At 32.1% G+C, this 16,619-nt stretch overlaps 2 protein-coding genes across 7 annotated transcripts in view; one reads left to right on the top strand and one right to left on the bottom strand.

Annotated features, from left to right (window-relative positions):
• The window catches only part of Rpe (ribulose-5-phosphate-3-epimerase), an 89,557-nt gene that overhangs the window by 46,774 nt on the left and 26,164 nt on the right, over positions 1-16,619 (bottom strand). The gene's annotated exons all lie outside the window — the stretch shown is intronic.
• Kansl1l (KAT8 regulatory NSL complex subunit 1 like) overlaps positions 1-16,619 on the top strand; it is a 141,880-nt gene that overhangs the window by 112,584 nt on the left and 12,677 nt on the right. For all 6 annotated transcript variants that reach the window (XM_078017956.1, XM_078017955.1, XM_078017957.1 and 3 more), the window contains 2 exons: positions 7,006-7,168; positions 9,604-9,711. In XM_078017956.1, coding sequence (XP_077874082.1) covers positions 7,006-7,168; positions 9,604-9,711 — 271 coding nt within the window. The remainder of the gene's footprint in view (positions 1-7,005; positions 7,169-9,603; positions 9,712-16,619) is intronic.

Genomic DNA, 16,619 nt, shown 5'->3' with positions numbered 1-16,619 from the left:
TCCCCCATATCTTCATCAACATTGTTACTTGTATTCTTCAAAATTGCTGTTCTGACTGGAGTAAGATGAAATCTCAGTGTTATTTTATTTGCATTCCTCTACTTGCTAGAGATGTTGAACGTTTTTTCCAAATAATTATCAACCTTTTGTATTTTTTTGAGAAGTGTCCATTTAGTTCCTTTGCCATTTATTGATTGGGTTCTTTATTTTTTTGTGTGTGTTTTGAGTTCTCTCTGCATCCTGGATATTACCATCCTACCTGGGGAGCAGGTGGCAAAGATTTTCTCCCATTCTCTCTTCACACTCCCTAGTTGTTTCCTTTGTTGTGAAGCTTTTTAATTTGATGCCATTCCATTTATTGATTTTGCTTCTTGTATTTTAGGAGTCTTAGGGAAATCAGTTCCTGAGCCAACATGGAGTGTTGGGCCTACATTTTCTTCTACCAGATGCAGGGTTTCTGGTCTAATTCCTAGGAATTTGATCTACTTTGAGTTGTTTTGTACATAGTGAGAGACGGGTTAAATTTTATTTTATTACATATGGATTTCAAGTTCCAGCATCATTGTCAAAAAGGCTGTCTTTTCTCTGGTTTTGCACGTTAGTATAAATGTATTTATGTGGATTTGTCTCCCTGTCTTCTATTCTATTCCATTGGTCTTCATTCCTGTTTGGTGCTGATATCATGCTGTTTTTGTCACTGTAACTCTGTAGTGTAATTTTTTGGTCTTGTAATGTGATGCCTCCTGCTTCACTTTTCTTGCTGAGGATTGTTTTGACTATTCTCGGTCTTATTTTCCCAAATGAATTTCATGACTTGCCTTTTCTATTTCCATGAAGAACACATTGGAATTTTGATGGGAGCTGCACTGAATCTGTATAGGGCTTTTGGTAGTACAGACATTGTAACAATATTAATCTGTCTATCCAAGAACATGGGAGAAATTTCTTCTAAGTTCTTCAATTTTTTTTCTTTAGAGTTCTATAGTTACTTCACCTCTTTTGTTAGACTTATTTCCAAGTATTTTATTATTTTTTGAAGCTATTGTGAATGGGAGAGTTTTCCTAATTTCTTTTTCATCAACCTTTACCTTTATCATTGGAGTATAGGAATGCAATTGATTAATGGGTGTTGATTTTGTGTCCTTCCTGCTCCTTTGCTGAATTTTAAGTTTTCTGATTTTTTTTTTGTCTTCTACATATAGGAGCATGTCATCAAAAACAGATAGTTTGAGCTCTTCTTTTTCTATTTGTATTACTTTAATTTTTCTTTTCTTGCCTAACTGTTCTGGCTATAGTTTCAAGAACTATGTTGAATAGGAGTGGGGAAAGTGGGCATCCCTGTCTTGTTCATATTTTTAGAGGAAATGCTTTTTCTCCTTTCAGAATATGTTGGCATTAGATTTGTCATATATTACCTTTAAATTATGGAGGTATCTGCCTTCTATCTCTGGTTTTCCTAATGTTTTAAACATGAATGGATGCTGTATTTTGTCAAATGCTTTTTCTACATTTATTGAGATAATTGTGTACTCCTTGTCTTTAAGTCTATTTATGTGGTGAGTCACATTTATTTATTTCCATATGTTGAACTAGCCTTGTATTCCTGGGGTGAAATCCACTGGTGGTATACTGTCTTTTTAATGTGTTTTTGTAGGCAGTTTGCAGTATCTTGAGAATTTTTACATATATGTTTATCAAGAATATTTGCTTAAGTTTTCTTTCCTTGATGTGTCTTTGTCTGGTTTTGGTAAGAGGGTGATACTGGCTTTATAGAATGTGTGGAAGAGCTCACTCCTTTTCTATTTCGTGACATGATTACAGGACTGATATTAGTTCTTCCTTAATAGTCATGGAAATTTGGCTGAGAATGCATCTGGTCTTGCATTTTTCTTCACTGGTAGGCTTTTGATGGCGTCTTCACTTTTGCTACTTGAAATGGATCTGTTTTAAGTTTTCTATTCCTTAGGTTAGGTCATATATCTCTAGGAATTTGTCCATGTCTTAAAAGATTTTCTAGGTTATTTAAGTATTAATTTTCAAACTAATTTCTGATCATCCTATGGATTCCAGTATCTGTGGTGATATATCCTTTTTCATCGTGGATTTTAATAATTTGAGGTTTTTCCCTCTTTCTTTTGGTTAATTTGTTGTTGTTTTTTGTGTGTGGGGGGGGCGGTTTTCATACATTCCCTGTATCATGTTAAGTTCATTTTAATGTTTGTGAGTATATCTGTTGGAAAAAGTCCCAGAAGCTTAAGTGCTAGGACAGAGTTTGTACACATTTTTTTTCTTATTTGTTTTTTTTTTTTGCCAAATTACATTGCCATCAATAATATATTAAAGTGCCTGTTTCCATATGTCTTTATAACACAGTAAATTTATTAAAGTTTTGAACTTTTAAAGAAAAGTTTAATAGTTGCAAAACATGTTGTTAAAGTATAGTTCAGTTGACATTAATCAGATTATCTTCCTATATAGAACTGTTGAAAAACTGTTTACTATTTGATTATATCCTCTATCCCTTTTTCTGCTGTGTAATTGTTAAATTTTTCTTATTCATTTGTTGAGGAGTGCTTTCATATAGCACAGGAAAATTATATTATTACTATGTACTTTTCTCATTTTTATTACTTTTCTTGTTTGTCTTTTGTCCTCAATGATTTTTCCTTATGCAAAAAAAATATGCCTTTATAAATTAAAAATAAATTTCCTAGAATTAAACTTCAGAAGTGGAAATTTCCCAGTACAGAGAAAAATTATACATGAATATTTCCCAAACCTTAAAAAAAATCAGTCTTCAGTTTGAACAGGCCCATTAATTGCTGAATTAATTATGAATTAAAATAAAAGCCCACATTTTTTCTCATGAAAGTTCTGAATAGAACATAAAATCTAAAAGCTGCTGAAGAGAAAACAAAGCTACCAACAGTAACAAAAACAACCACATGATCTCTAATGGGTAAGCATGGAACTGCCCTTGAAATCCTAACTGATTGAAGATGACAATACAACAGTTATCACCAAAACTGAAAAATTATACTGAACCTACAGATGGAATGAAACTATTATTTTTAATTGAAATAATTTCATAGAAAACCCAATCAAATAAAAAATTGTTAGAACACTATTCTGCCAAATAACCAGTTAAAAAGATAGCATAAAACAAGGTATGTTCCCAAAAGGAGATTGTCAGAACCATCAGAGAGTACATAAATCTTCCATGGAAACAAATTTAAAGCTTTTACTAGGTTATAAAATGTCTTAAATAGTAGGTGATGTTCAAGCTCTTGAATTAAGTTAACCTCAAAGTTTCAACTAGATATTTTGAAACTTCACTGGCTTAATTATAGACAAATGGACCCAGAATGAGATTTTCAGAATAATTATATCTCTCTCTCTCTTATATATATATATTTTCAATGTCTTCAATAATAAAACATATAAATAAAAAGTGGAGATAAAATACATTAGAATTATTGCCAGTGGAGATAAAAGGGAATATTAGGGGAATGAGGATTAACCATTGTGTGACTACATCACAATTAATTCATCTGCTCTTGGACACTGGGTTGTTGTTACTTTAAGGGCTATTATGAATAAAGCTGGTATTAATGTTCTTGTATACAACTTTGTGTCATTGTTTTTGAATAGTATAATTTTACATTACCATGAACAATACATGAGAGTCCCAGTTTTTCCTCATCTTTGCTAAAACACAGTATTATCAATTCTTTTAATTTTAGCCACTTGTATCATGTGAATGTTTACTTTGGGCTTAATGCCTTTTTTGTCTTTTTAATGTGAAAATTTAGAAAAATTTTTTAAATATAAGCATATAATGCTTTAATTTCCATTTTGTGTACTTTATCACCCCTAAAACTATGAAATGTTTTCCAGTTCAAAATATTTATGATTTCTTCACAATTTCTTCTTTAATCCTGAATTCAGAATTGTGTTTAATTTCCAAATATTTGGGGATTTTCCCAAACACCTATTGTTGATTTCTAATTTAATTGTTTTGTGATTCATAAAATCCTCTATGATTTCATTTCTTTTAGATTTGTTGAGATTAGTTTTATATAGCATATAGTCTATTTAGGTGAATGTCCCATGAAGAATATAGTCTGCTGTTTTGGTATAGTTTTCTGTGTTAATTAGGTTCACTTCGTTGGTAGTAATGACATGACTTTATTATATCCTTATTGATCTGGTACATCTATTCAGAACTCCTAAGAATGGACTTCTTTTTTCTTTTAGTTAAAGGAAGCTCATTTAGTTACCTGCAACCTGAACAGATGCTGTCTCATTCCTTTCTCTTTTTTTTTTTTTTTTTGGTGCTGGGTATCAAACTCAGGGCTTTGTGTATGCAAGGCAAGCACTCTACCAACTGAGCTGTATCCCAGCCCTTTCTTCCTGTCTTATGTCACTTTTCTATTTTTTTCTTTTGGAATAGGAGTATCTATTCTCTGAATGTCCCACTGTTAAATTTTGGAAGCACATAACTTGCTGCTTTCACAGGTTCACAGCTGGAGAGGAATTTGGATCAGGATAAACTGTAACTTGAATCTCACCCATTTTTTATTTTGATAATATTTAGATGAGACTTTTTCAATTGATGCTAAATGAGTTAAGATTTGGAGGAGTAGGCTGGGCGTAGTGATGCACATCTATATTCCCAGAGGTCACGAGACTGAGGCAGCAGGATTGTGAGTTCAAAGCCAGCCTCAGCAACTTAGTGAGGTCCCAGGAAACTCAGTAAGACCTTGTCTCTAAATAAAATGCAAAAAAGACCTAGGCACATGGGCTAGTGGTTAAGCGCCCCTTGGTTCAATCTCTAGTACCAAAAGAAAAAAAAAATATCCAGAGGACTGTTGGGATGGAATTATTTTTCACATGAAAGGAAAATGAATTGGGAGAGGGGGCAGGTGGAGAGCTCTTTACTGAATGTGTTTCCCCCAAATTCACATTTTTGGAAACCTAATCTTCAATAGGGTGATAGTATTTGAAGGTAGAACCTTTGGGAGGTCCTTAAATCATGAGAGTGACACCTCAGGAATGACATTAATACACTTTTAAAATGGGCTGCACTTTGCCCCCCCTTCTTCCATGTGACATGCCAGAGAGAATATAGCCATCTGGAAATGAAAAAGCAGACCTTCACCAGACAAAGGATTTGCCAAGACTGTGATCTAGGAATTTCCAGCTCTGTGAGAATAAAATTTATAAACCATCTACTTATAAATGTGTTTTTAAGGAAACACTTTTAAGCATGAAGTGAAAACACAGAGAAGGCAGCTAGAGTAAAAAAGGCATTATCTTGAAATGGTGGCAACAGTTAAGACCTGCCAAAGAAAAGAAAAAAGGCCAACATAGAATTTTATGACCGTGAAAATATCATTAAAAAGTGATAATGTATGTTTCTGAAAAATAAAAACAAAAAATTTGCTGATAGCAAATCCACAATAGCAAAAGTAATAAGTAAGTAGAGAATTGAAGGAAGTAGCTAAAAGCAGTGAAAAAGGATAAATACATAAAACATGTTGATGGTAAAAACAATAATGGTAACATATTATGGGGTTGTAAAGATGTGTACAATTAAAATGCCTAATGATGATAACACAAAAGCAAACAGGAGAGCAAATGAATTTCTAATGTCCCAATGTTTTCAGGGAAATGGTAAAAGGAATAATTTATATCCTACTGTGAAACTAATAGGTTAAGAATACATATTGTCATATCTAGGCAAACACTAAAAGAAAAGTGAATAGTGAATTCATAAATACAGGTTAACAGAGGAGGGAAATATATTTGTTTAATCCTAAAGAAAGCAAGATGTAAGAATCAATGAAATATAAAACATACAAACAATATAGAAAGTCAATGAGCCCCATTGTAGACCCTTTAACTTGATAAAACCCTACTGAAATTCCTGAAAAACCATCCATGTTTGACACTTAATAATACGTAAATGCAATTTACCACATTAATAGGTTAAGAGAGAAAAGCCATGTAGTCATTTTGAATGGTTCAGAAAAAGCACGATTAAATTCAATATTAATATATATATTTAGGGCTGGGGCTATAGCTCAGTGGCAGAGCGCTTGTCTAGCATGTGTGAGAAACTGGGTTTGATCCTCAGCACCACAATATAAATAAATGAATAAATAAAAGTATTGTGTTCATATACAACTACAAAAATATTAAGAATATATATTTATATATATATATATATATATTTTTTTTTTTGAAGTTCTTTTGGCCAGCCAGGAATATATTCTCATAAAGAACATTATCAAAGTTCTGTAGTCCACATCACTATTAATTTTGATAAATGAATATTCCTGTTATAATCAGAAGTAAAATATCTTCTTTGATAATTACTATTCATTAATGAACTGGCTAGCCCATCTGGTATGATTGGAATCCCCCAAATAATAAAAGTATTAGGATTGAATGAAAGATATTAAGCTGTTATATATAATATAACATGTTTTGATAACAGGAGACTAAAAGAAGTTATAAATATATTATTAGAATAAAGCGTAACACAGCTGTGGAATGTTTAATATTAAAAATCCATGGTATTTTGAAAACCATTTTGTAGTTGAAACAGTAAATACTGAAATTAGGAAAAAAACATTTTTAAGGCTTTTACAGAAGACAATTACAGAGTTTGAAAGAAAATAAATAGAACCTAAATGAGTGAAGATAAATGCAAATTGTGGATTCTTTTCTCTTTATGGAGATAAGATGGGAGAAAGGCCCATTTTCATGGACATTGCTTTTCATTTTGACAAGTAGAAAAAGGGTTGGTCACACCTTACCAGATTAATGGCTGGTTCTTCATTTGCTTCTCTCACTTATTCTATGTCATTTTAAAGCTTTCTCCCAGGTGACTTAAGCACAACTTTCTTTTGTTAGTTATTCAGATATTGTATTACAATTGTTAACTATCTAGCATGTAGTTTTGAAGCAAAATCTTCTCAATTATTTATTTCCTTATAGACTCTGCCTTCAAAAGAAACATTTTTAAACACTACACAAATGTCTTGCCTACAATCAACTTCAGCTTGGAGTAACTGTGAACATAATTCAAAATCTCAGATATTAAGAGAGCATGTTTCAGAGTTAGATTCTTCTTTCCATTCTGTTCTATCATTACCATCAGGTAAGCCTCCTTATAAACATTTTGTAAGTATCTCTGAATATTTCCTATGATAAAATCTAATCTAATAAATATGGGGAAAGATAAAATTTTATCCATTATTTAGTCATTAAAACTAAACAATTCTCATATAGGAATTTAATCTAGTCACATGAGGAGTTAATGTCCTGTGAAAATTGATAAATTCCATATAAACCAATTTACTTTGGGTCAATAACTAGCTTTTAATCTTCTTTGGTAATTTTTGAGCATTTTATTGGTAATATGGCTGTTGTTAAAATGTTTCTCAGTACTAATCTAATTTTTCTAATTTGCTATTTTAATGGAGTTTTCCCTATCATAACTTAATATTCATTACATAATATCATAACATAATATTCCTCCATTTATAACTTACATTGAATTTCTTCAAGTTGCATGAAAACTGTCCATCCACAGGTCTACTTTTGAACCTTGGGTAGATCTATAATCTATGATATATATACACATACATATATATATACACGTATATCTCTGTGTCCTTAAGGTGGTTTTAGATTTTCATTTCTTAAAATTTTTCTGGAACCTCCCTGGTTTTGTCTATATTGGATCTAAAGTAAATATTTCATGCCAAAAGGAAACATTTCTTACATTTGTTATCTCAGGTTCTTCTCTTTATTGGGGAATTTATCAACTGGGCTTTGTTTCCTTTTAAATTTGTGAAAATAACCATCTTTTAAGTTTTCAAAATCTGCTTAAAATCTGAAAACATTACTTTTTATAATTTGCTCTTTATACACATTTTCCCTGCCCTATATCCATATTAAAGTGGTATTTTAGCTATGCCATTCTTTAAAATAAGTTCCCAACAGGAATTATTTTAGTCCATCTTTGAGAAAACCTTCATAGTAGGAAGAAATATAACAATAGCAATGCAGCTAACATTTGGCATACACTGGGCCCTGTGTATATTACGCATATTACATTTTGTTGCTTTATTCTCACAACCCTGTGAGAATAGATACTACCATCCTTTTCATCTTACAGGTGAGAAAATTAAGCTTAAATATGCATCTATCATTATGCAGCTAGCAAATGATGGAACTAGTTCATCTGAGATAGTCATTCTCCAGAACCATGCTCCTAATCACTGCTCTTTACTCTTTTATTAGAAAGTTCATTTCTCTGTTGAAATAACTTTGAAAGCTAGTATAAGATATCCTTCGGGTCTATAAAAAATTCCAGACTAATATAAGATTACTTTCCTTACCAATTTACTAGTTAGGGTTATTCATTCGTCCCTGCACTCATAAATACAAATAAATCCATCAGGGAACTTTTATTCTAGTTAAAGACAACTGAAATGTAAAGTAGTACTAAGAAAGGTTCATAGGTAGAATCTAGGGATCTTCTCAGGTTAAATCATGTTTTCCCACAATTCAGTGGTAGAATAGGTGATATTCTCTTTCTAGATAGTTATGTTTAGGCAACTGGAAAGTACCAGAACCCTGAAATATGTAAGGAGCATTGTAAGTGGAAACATTTATATATTCTCATTTTTGTCATCTGTCGTTTGGGACAAATTCCATGACATTTGTGAATAATTGTTTTGTTGTTTTTGCATCTTTTTATATTTCAGGAAGAGATACACCTTCTCTTCATTTAAAATTCAGAAACTTCCTGGGTCTATCATAATTTATAACAAGTTTTCTTAAAAATGAAAGTTTTTCTTCTTTCAGTAGCAAAACTTTCATCAACTGCTTTATGAACTATTTTTTATTTGCTTCTCAGGAAAAAGTTTACAGTCTCTCTAAATAATAGAAACATGAATAGCTTTGAAAGATGGTTTTTACATTCTTTTACAATTTAATTTTAAAAATTAAACTTTAATACACATAAAGCACATCTTTTTTATTATTTGGCTCCTCTTTGTGAAAGTATAAAATGAATTTCTCTTAAGTCCCTGAAGGAAGACAGTTTATCAGTATGTTTTAATCTTTGTAAACATATGTTCATTCAATACTAGTAGACTAAGGGAATGTGAAGTTTGATGTTTTCATAAAAGGTTACATCTGAATTATAGCAATGTTCTCCCAAGTAACTAAAAACTATGATCTCTTTTGGAATCCTCATTATTTCAATTACCATTTATGGGGTTGAGAAGGAATTGATTCTGTCAGCCAGGTTTTGCTATAGATTTTCTTAAAGACATTTTGGGTGCATTTGTTTTCATTACCTATGAGCAATATTTATTAATACTAATAAATGCTATATTTCTTACCTACTATTTTAGGAAGTTCACAAATCTATCCCAATCAATAATTTCTAAAATATACCTTGAAAGGATTTTGCCACTTCTGATAGTTCTTATTTTTCAACTTTTGCATATTTTTCTAAATGCATGTGCTATTAACTAGTCATAAAGAGTGGTGTTCACTGAAAGTACTTTATTTTTCCAGATGTGCCTCTTCATTTTCATTTTGAAACATTATTTAAAAAGACTGAAATAAAAGGAGATCTTGCTGAAAATAAAACTGTGGGCGACTGTATCATGTCACCATCACCTGGTATGTCATATTTACAAATCTTGTACTTTCTATTCCTTTTTACCTCCTTATGCCTGTTATTTTTGCAGCCTAATAAAATTTAACAAAAGAATGAATGTAAATCCTTAATTTTTAATATTCACTTTTCACAAATCACACAAACAAAAAGAAAATACATAGCAGCTATATAGCATGTCTGGAGGTACCCTGGGTTTCATTCCCAGCACCAGAAAAGGAAGAAAAGGAAAAATACATAAGAATCATTGAACAAGAAATATGTGATAACTATTAAATGAAAATTATGAATTATTAATAATTTAAATAAAAATAGTTAACCAGCATTCCTATATGGTAAAACTAACAAGCATTTCAGTTCTCTTTATTACTTCCTGTTTAATGCAATGTAACCTGACATTCTACTTGATTTGATTAACTTAAAATAATCCCACAATTCACTGGGTAGAATAAGCAGCGCAAAGTATAAAAAGAATTGCTGGAAATTTTCAGAAAATCTCCACTGCAACCACATATAAAGGCATGCCAAAAAAAGCCTATAATAACTAATTAGCATAGATTTTATTTTGCTTATAATTATGAAAACAAATTCATAAGGCAGACAACATAGTTTGTATTTTATGTTCAGGATATCAATGGGAAAATGGAGAACCATTCAGTAAACAGTATATTTAGTAAAATATACTGTAAAATATACAGTAAATTAGTCTTTGATTAAATATTTTTTACACATTGTTTTCACTTGAATCAGAATAAATTTTAATTCATTTGAAGAATTTTTAATAAGATTAAAATCACATAAAAATTCTTAAATTATACTCAGAGCTGGGGTTGTGACTCAGTGTTATAGCGCGCTTGCCTAGCATTCGTGAGGCACTGGGGTTGATTCTCAGCACCACATACAAATAAATAAAATAAAGGTCCATCAACTATATATATATATATATAAAATAAATAAGTTATACTGAAATAATTATGAGTGCTCCAAAAGGGTGTGAAGGTTTTAGCTATGCTTGGAAGCAATTACAAGAAAGTCTGCAAAGTTAAAATCTTAAATTATCTGCAGATGAAATAATTATCTACCTCAAAAACTCAAGAGCCAAATGGATGCCAAATTCCAAAATAATGGAATTTTACTATTAAAATCAGCAGCTTTTATAAATACCAATAACTAGATAGAATATGTAAAGGAATAAAGTATTCTAAGCATGTGACAATGAAAATATACCTCTGACTAAACTTAAGAAGCTACATAAAGAAAAGGGTTAGAGGATTTTCCTATATGGAAATATCCCATTCTTACTGGAAGACAGTGCTATAAACTTAAGGTGTCAGTTTTCCCAAAATTAACTTATACACAGAATGTAATTCTAATCAGAACCACAGGGGTATTCTTTTTGAATAAAAGTTATTCTGAACTTTATCTCAGAAAATGTTGAAGAACAGCCAATAAAATTCTTTTAAAGGGGCTGGGGTGGTGGCTCGGTGGAAGAGTGCTCGCCTTGCATGCATGAAGCACTGGGTTCGATCCTCAGCACTACATAAAAATAAAATAGATTATGTCAACCTAAAACTGAAAAAATATTTTAAAAAGATTAAATGGAGAATGTGTCAGATATCACAATGTATGATAAAGTTCTAATCATTAAAATTTGTTGATATTAATGAAAGCCAGATCAAAGGAACTAAATAAAAAGTCTACAGACAGACCCAAAGGTTGAATGTATGATAAAAAGTGGTATTTTCCTATCAGTGTGAAAAGGGTGGCTCAGTTAATTGAATACTGACAAAAACAAATTCCTATGATGCATTCTTTGTATGGCAGCACTGGTTGAAGAACTTTGTATTAGTTAATTCTTTTAATCCATGGGGTAGGTGTTATTATCCTTAAATATCCTGTCCCAAATCACAGTTGAGTAGTGGCAGAGCTGAAACTCAAACCCAATCATTCTGGCTCAAAGTCCATGTTCTATTTAAACAACCAACTTTCACACATAATCTGTGGCATCAAATAACTCATTAAATGAGATTGATACCTCATACAGCAAATCAAGTTTAGATGAACAATGAAAATACATTTGAGATGGATTAAATGTTAAAAATGATGTCTGTTTCAACAATCAGAAGAAAAACTAGGTATGTTTAGTGATAACTGTAACAGTAATGAAAATGACAATAGCCAACATCTACTGAAAACTTCTGTCAAGTCACTGAATGTTTACTTTTTGTCCACGATATTGATACTACAGTAAAAACAGCACTCTCAGATAACAATAACTGACACAAGCCTTTTGAGAAGCACTGTGAGATGCATTAGAAGGTCTTTAAACTATATATATTTTTGTAAGTTGAGTGTGCGGGGGAAAAAAAGAAAAAATGTCCTTTTTACTTTTATACCTGCTCAAAATAAGTATTTACTGAACTTAAACTTCGTATTCTGAACAGTTATTCCAAGAATGTGGTCTAATCCTAAATATGAAACCTTTATCCACAAATATATTTATCTGAGCATTTTTTTGTGATAATGAAAAACCAGCAACAACTTGAAGACTGATACAGTAACCTGTATACTATAGTAGAATATGCAAACTTAAAAATATTTTAAAAGTTCATGTAAGGATGGAAATGTTACTAATCAAAAGAATATTTAAAATAAATAGATGAAAATATTTTACTTCCATATTTGGTACAATTATAACCATGCAAAAATGTTTATTCTTCCATCAACCAATTGTGATATGTGGGCCTTGTTGGGGTTCTGAACAAACCAGATCTATACAGACATACATTCATGCTCTTTTAAAACAACTTGAAAAATAAGAACACTGATGGAGATATTAATGAATTGTTAGTTCTGTCATATGTAATAATGCACAGTTTGTTAAGAGATTCATGCTGACATATTTGATGAAATTATAGCAAAGAAGTTATATATAGAGAGATGAAACAGGATTGGTAAAGCTATCATTTCTAAAGCTGAGTGAAGAGTACATGGGTATAATTCATTTTTCTAGTCTCGTTTTGTGTATGTTTAAAATTTTTCCACAATTAAAAGGGGGGAAAAACGCACCAAAGGCAAGGAACAATCGCCTACACTTAGAGAAAAAAGACTAAAGAAATACTGGAAAGTATAGGTTATGTTCAGGTACTTTTTCATGACATAATTCTACTTATTGGGAACTATACATTTTTCAAAAAGGAAAACAAATATGTGGATATTTCAAGAATTTCCATAATAGCAACAATTCCATGATGATGACAGTAGATAAAACATAACATTATACATTATCCTAACTAAATTATGATTATGCAAAATGAAAGTATATGATGTTAGAGATCATATGATTACAGTTCTTCTAAAGTTACTGTACTATTTATCTGACTGAAATAAGGCACTGTAAATATTAGGCACAGAATTAACAGTAAATGTATTGACTGTAATGACAACGTATCACATGTAATAAAAAAATTAGGGTAGAAATACACTTTTTGAATGCCTTGGTAATATTATACAAATCAATGAAGTATTCTTTTGTATATAAATCTTTCATTCCCTATACTCTCATTCCCTACCATTCTTACTCCAAATAATTAAGCATTAATTAGGCTTCATCCTATATATCTTTAATAAAGTAGCTGCTCATGAGTTTCTTTTACTATTAGTTATTTCTATAAAATTAGGTAAAATGAGTTCAACATTCTTTGAGCACCTCTTCTGTGCCAGGCAGATTATGATAAGAATAAAAGGTGAATCACAGGAGATCAAAGAAATTACACTGCATCAGGGGAAAGTAGACATGAATAACTATTATAGTATGTGTTCAATGCATATGGCAACAATATTCTATATATTAAAAAAAAAGGAGGGCAGAGGGCTTAGCTCAGTGATAGAGCACTTGCTTAGCACATGCAAGACCCTGGATTCAATCTCCAGTACCACAAGGGGGAAAAATAGTGGGAGAGTAGATAGCTTAGCACAAGCCAAGACAGAGTTAAAAGGGAATAAGATAAAGAAAGGCAGGAAGGAACTCCCAAGACAAACGGTGATGCCAAGTGCCATCTTGGAATCTAGAAGGATGAAGTGTTCCAAATCAATGCTTCTCAAAAGTTAATGTGCAAACATATTCCTCGAAGGATACTGTTAGAATGCAGCTTCTGCACTTTAACAAGATCCCAAATGTCTAATGTTGGCCAGACTGTGTAACAAGGCTTTAAATAATGGAAGCCAGCATGATCATAAAAACTTAAAACAGTGTGATGTTACAAATAGCTTAGTATTCCTGCAGAGAAAATTGTGTGAAGGTAAACAGACAGATTTTTGTTTTTACTATATGGCACTGCTAACTTCAGGCAATAAGGACATATGCACAAGTCAAAGTGCAGAGTTGAAAAGTAATACAATCAGTCTCATGAGGAAATATAACACAATCATTTCAAGGGGCTGTAGTTACCAGAATATTCAAGGATATGAAAGAAAAGCAGAACCATTTAAGACATGAGACTTTAAAGAGACTGAACACAATGAGCGACTGGAATTTTCTACAAAGAACAAGTTATTATAGGGATAATTGGTAAAATTGATTAAGGTATATACATTAGCTAGTGGTATTCATTTCTTGATTTTTGACAAATTTAGCTATATAAAATGATGTCTTTATCTTTGAGAAGTACACACTGATATATTAAGGGGTAAAGCAGCATCCGTGTCAGAAACAATGAGTTCTAAGAGGTAAAGCAAATTATGATAAAATGTTAACATTTGGGCAATCTGGGTAAAGGATATATGGAAACGCTGCACTAGTTCAGCTTTTTTTCTAAGTTTGACTATATCAAAATTAAATGTTATTAAAGTGGATAGAAGAGGAGAAACAATAGAACCCTAACCCACAATTAATCCAGAAACAGAGTTCAACCATTTTAACCCCTATTTCCTCCCATATGAACTAAGTTGTCAGTAAACTTATAAACTTGTTTCAAATCTTCCTATCTGCATTTCAACCACATTCAGACCAACATAATTTCTTATCTGTACTGCTGAAAGCAGCTCATTTTCATTTAGTTTCAATCACTTTAGACAGTGATCTTTTCAAAATGCAAATCTGAAATCCTCACCCGGGACTTTTAAGGGAATATTCTTCCCCTAAAGTGGTATTTACATAGGCTACTGGCTCCTGTTTCTTTGCAGGGTGGGGGGGGCGGTTGTATTGAACTCAGAGGCACTTGACCACTGAGCCACACCTCCAGTCCTATTTGTATTTGGGACAGGTTCTCACTGAGTTGCTTAGCAAGTCACTTTTTGCTGAGGCTGGCTTTGAACTCACTATCCTCCTGTCTCAGCCTCCCAAGCTGCTGGGATTACACATATGGTGCCACCACCAGGACGCCTGGCTTTTTCTTCACCATACTTCCTTAAATACCTGCTGCTATTCAGCTCCCAGATTTGTCTTGCTCCCTTGGACATTTGCCCAAGCTATTTTCCTTCTTTACCTTGCTGTCAGCTATTTCTGATAATATATGAAATCTCTTCATCTGTGAGTAAAAAGATAGCAAAAAGGTGAATTATCTTAGATTTGCTTAAAATACTCCACCAAAATGAAATTACAAGCTCCACAACTGAGCAACACTCCCAGCCCTCTAGTTACCCTTTTCTAATGAGTGTAGGATTAATGCTGTTTATTATTCTGTTTTTCTTTTTTGGATGGTGGAAAATCTTAAGAGGCCATCTTAAAATTCTGCCCACCATTTTTTCCCCCTGGACTGTCAGTGATTTACAATTAATTTGGGTATGGCAAATGGATTCCCCTTTCTTTGTGGTAATATTAACCCTTGTCTTGTAACTTTTAGGGTGTTCTCACCTATGATATCCTGTTTGGTTTTTATTTCCTGACAAGTGAGTTCTTTGAAATATTAGGGTTGATTCTAGAAACATTTTTACTATCATTTTAAATATTATCTCCCCACACATTTTCTCTCCTTTTAAACACTTTTTCTTCATATTCATCATTGTTCCTTTCAGTTGTAATTCCTTTTCAAGTCCCAATTTTTATTTTTGGCAGTGTCCATTGTTACTCAGCTCATTCAGTTCATATTTTGAGCAATTATATTTTACATTTCTGAGATCTCCCAAGAAGACTCTTCCTTATTTTTCCTTCACATTTGTTTTAAAGACCTGTTAATCTGTTTTCTGTGAATGTTCCAGTAATTATTTCCTGAGATGGTTTTTCCACTTGTAGATCTTGCTTTATGATGTTGGTATTTGAGACTTCAGTTTGTGAAATCATCTTTGAAACTGACATTCATTGTTAAAGGTTGTTTTTTCCACTGTTATTGATAAGGGTAGGTATTTACACCTTACATTACTTCAGATTTATGAATGAGTGGGACATTTAAAAGTAGGACTCTAGGGTATGGCTTCTTTCTCCAGCTGATTATCTTTCGGCCCAATGCTCTGGTTGTTACCTGTTGAGATAGGTAATCTCATTTGGTAGTTTGGCGGACATGGATATTGGCATGTATTGACAATTATCAGCTGGTACAGCTAATTGTCCTGCTGTTTTTCTCTCCTCCAGGTCTACAGCACCTTTCATATGGATCACATTTTTGTGGCAACACTTTCCTATGTGCTTCTGCCCTATAAATTCTGTTTTATTTAATAAGTTCGCCTTTCTGTTTACATTTGTGCCTATCTCCATGAACCTACATATACAAATTTTGTCTTATCATTTTTAGAATACTTTGCCATCAAGAAACTGTATGCCCTTTGCTTCAGAGTTTCAGAACTGTAACTAATGTCTACGTAAAGGGGCCAATTTTGTTATCAAATCAATACTGAAAATAGTTTCAGATAAATATTAGCTTCATCATTAGTACCATCTATTAAGCACCTATCATGCTAGATACTCATTCAATCTTCA

Source organism: Ictidomys tridecemlineatus, chromosome 7 (assembly GCF_052094955.1).
Source record: "Ictidomys tridecemlineatus isolate mIctTri1 chromosome 7, mIctTri1.hap1, whole genome shotgun sequence".
Lineage (NCBI taxonomy): Eukaryota > Metazoa > Chordata > Mammalia > Rodentia > Sciuridae > Ictidomys > Ictidomys tridecemlineatus.
This window is presented reverse-complemented; position numbering and strand designations above follow the sequence as displayed.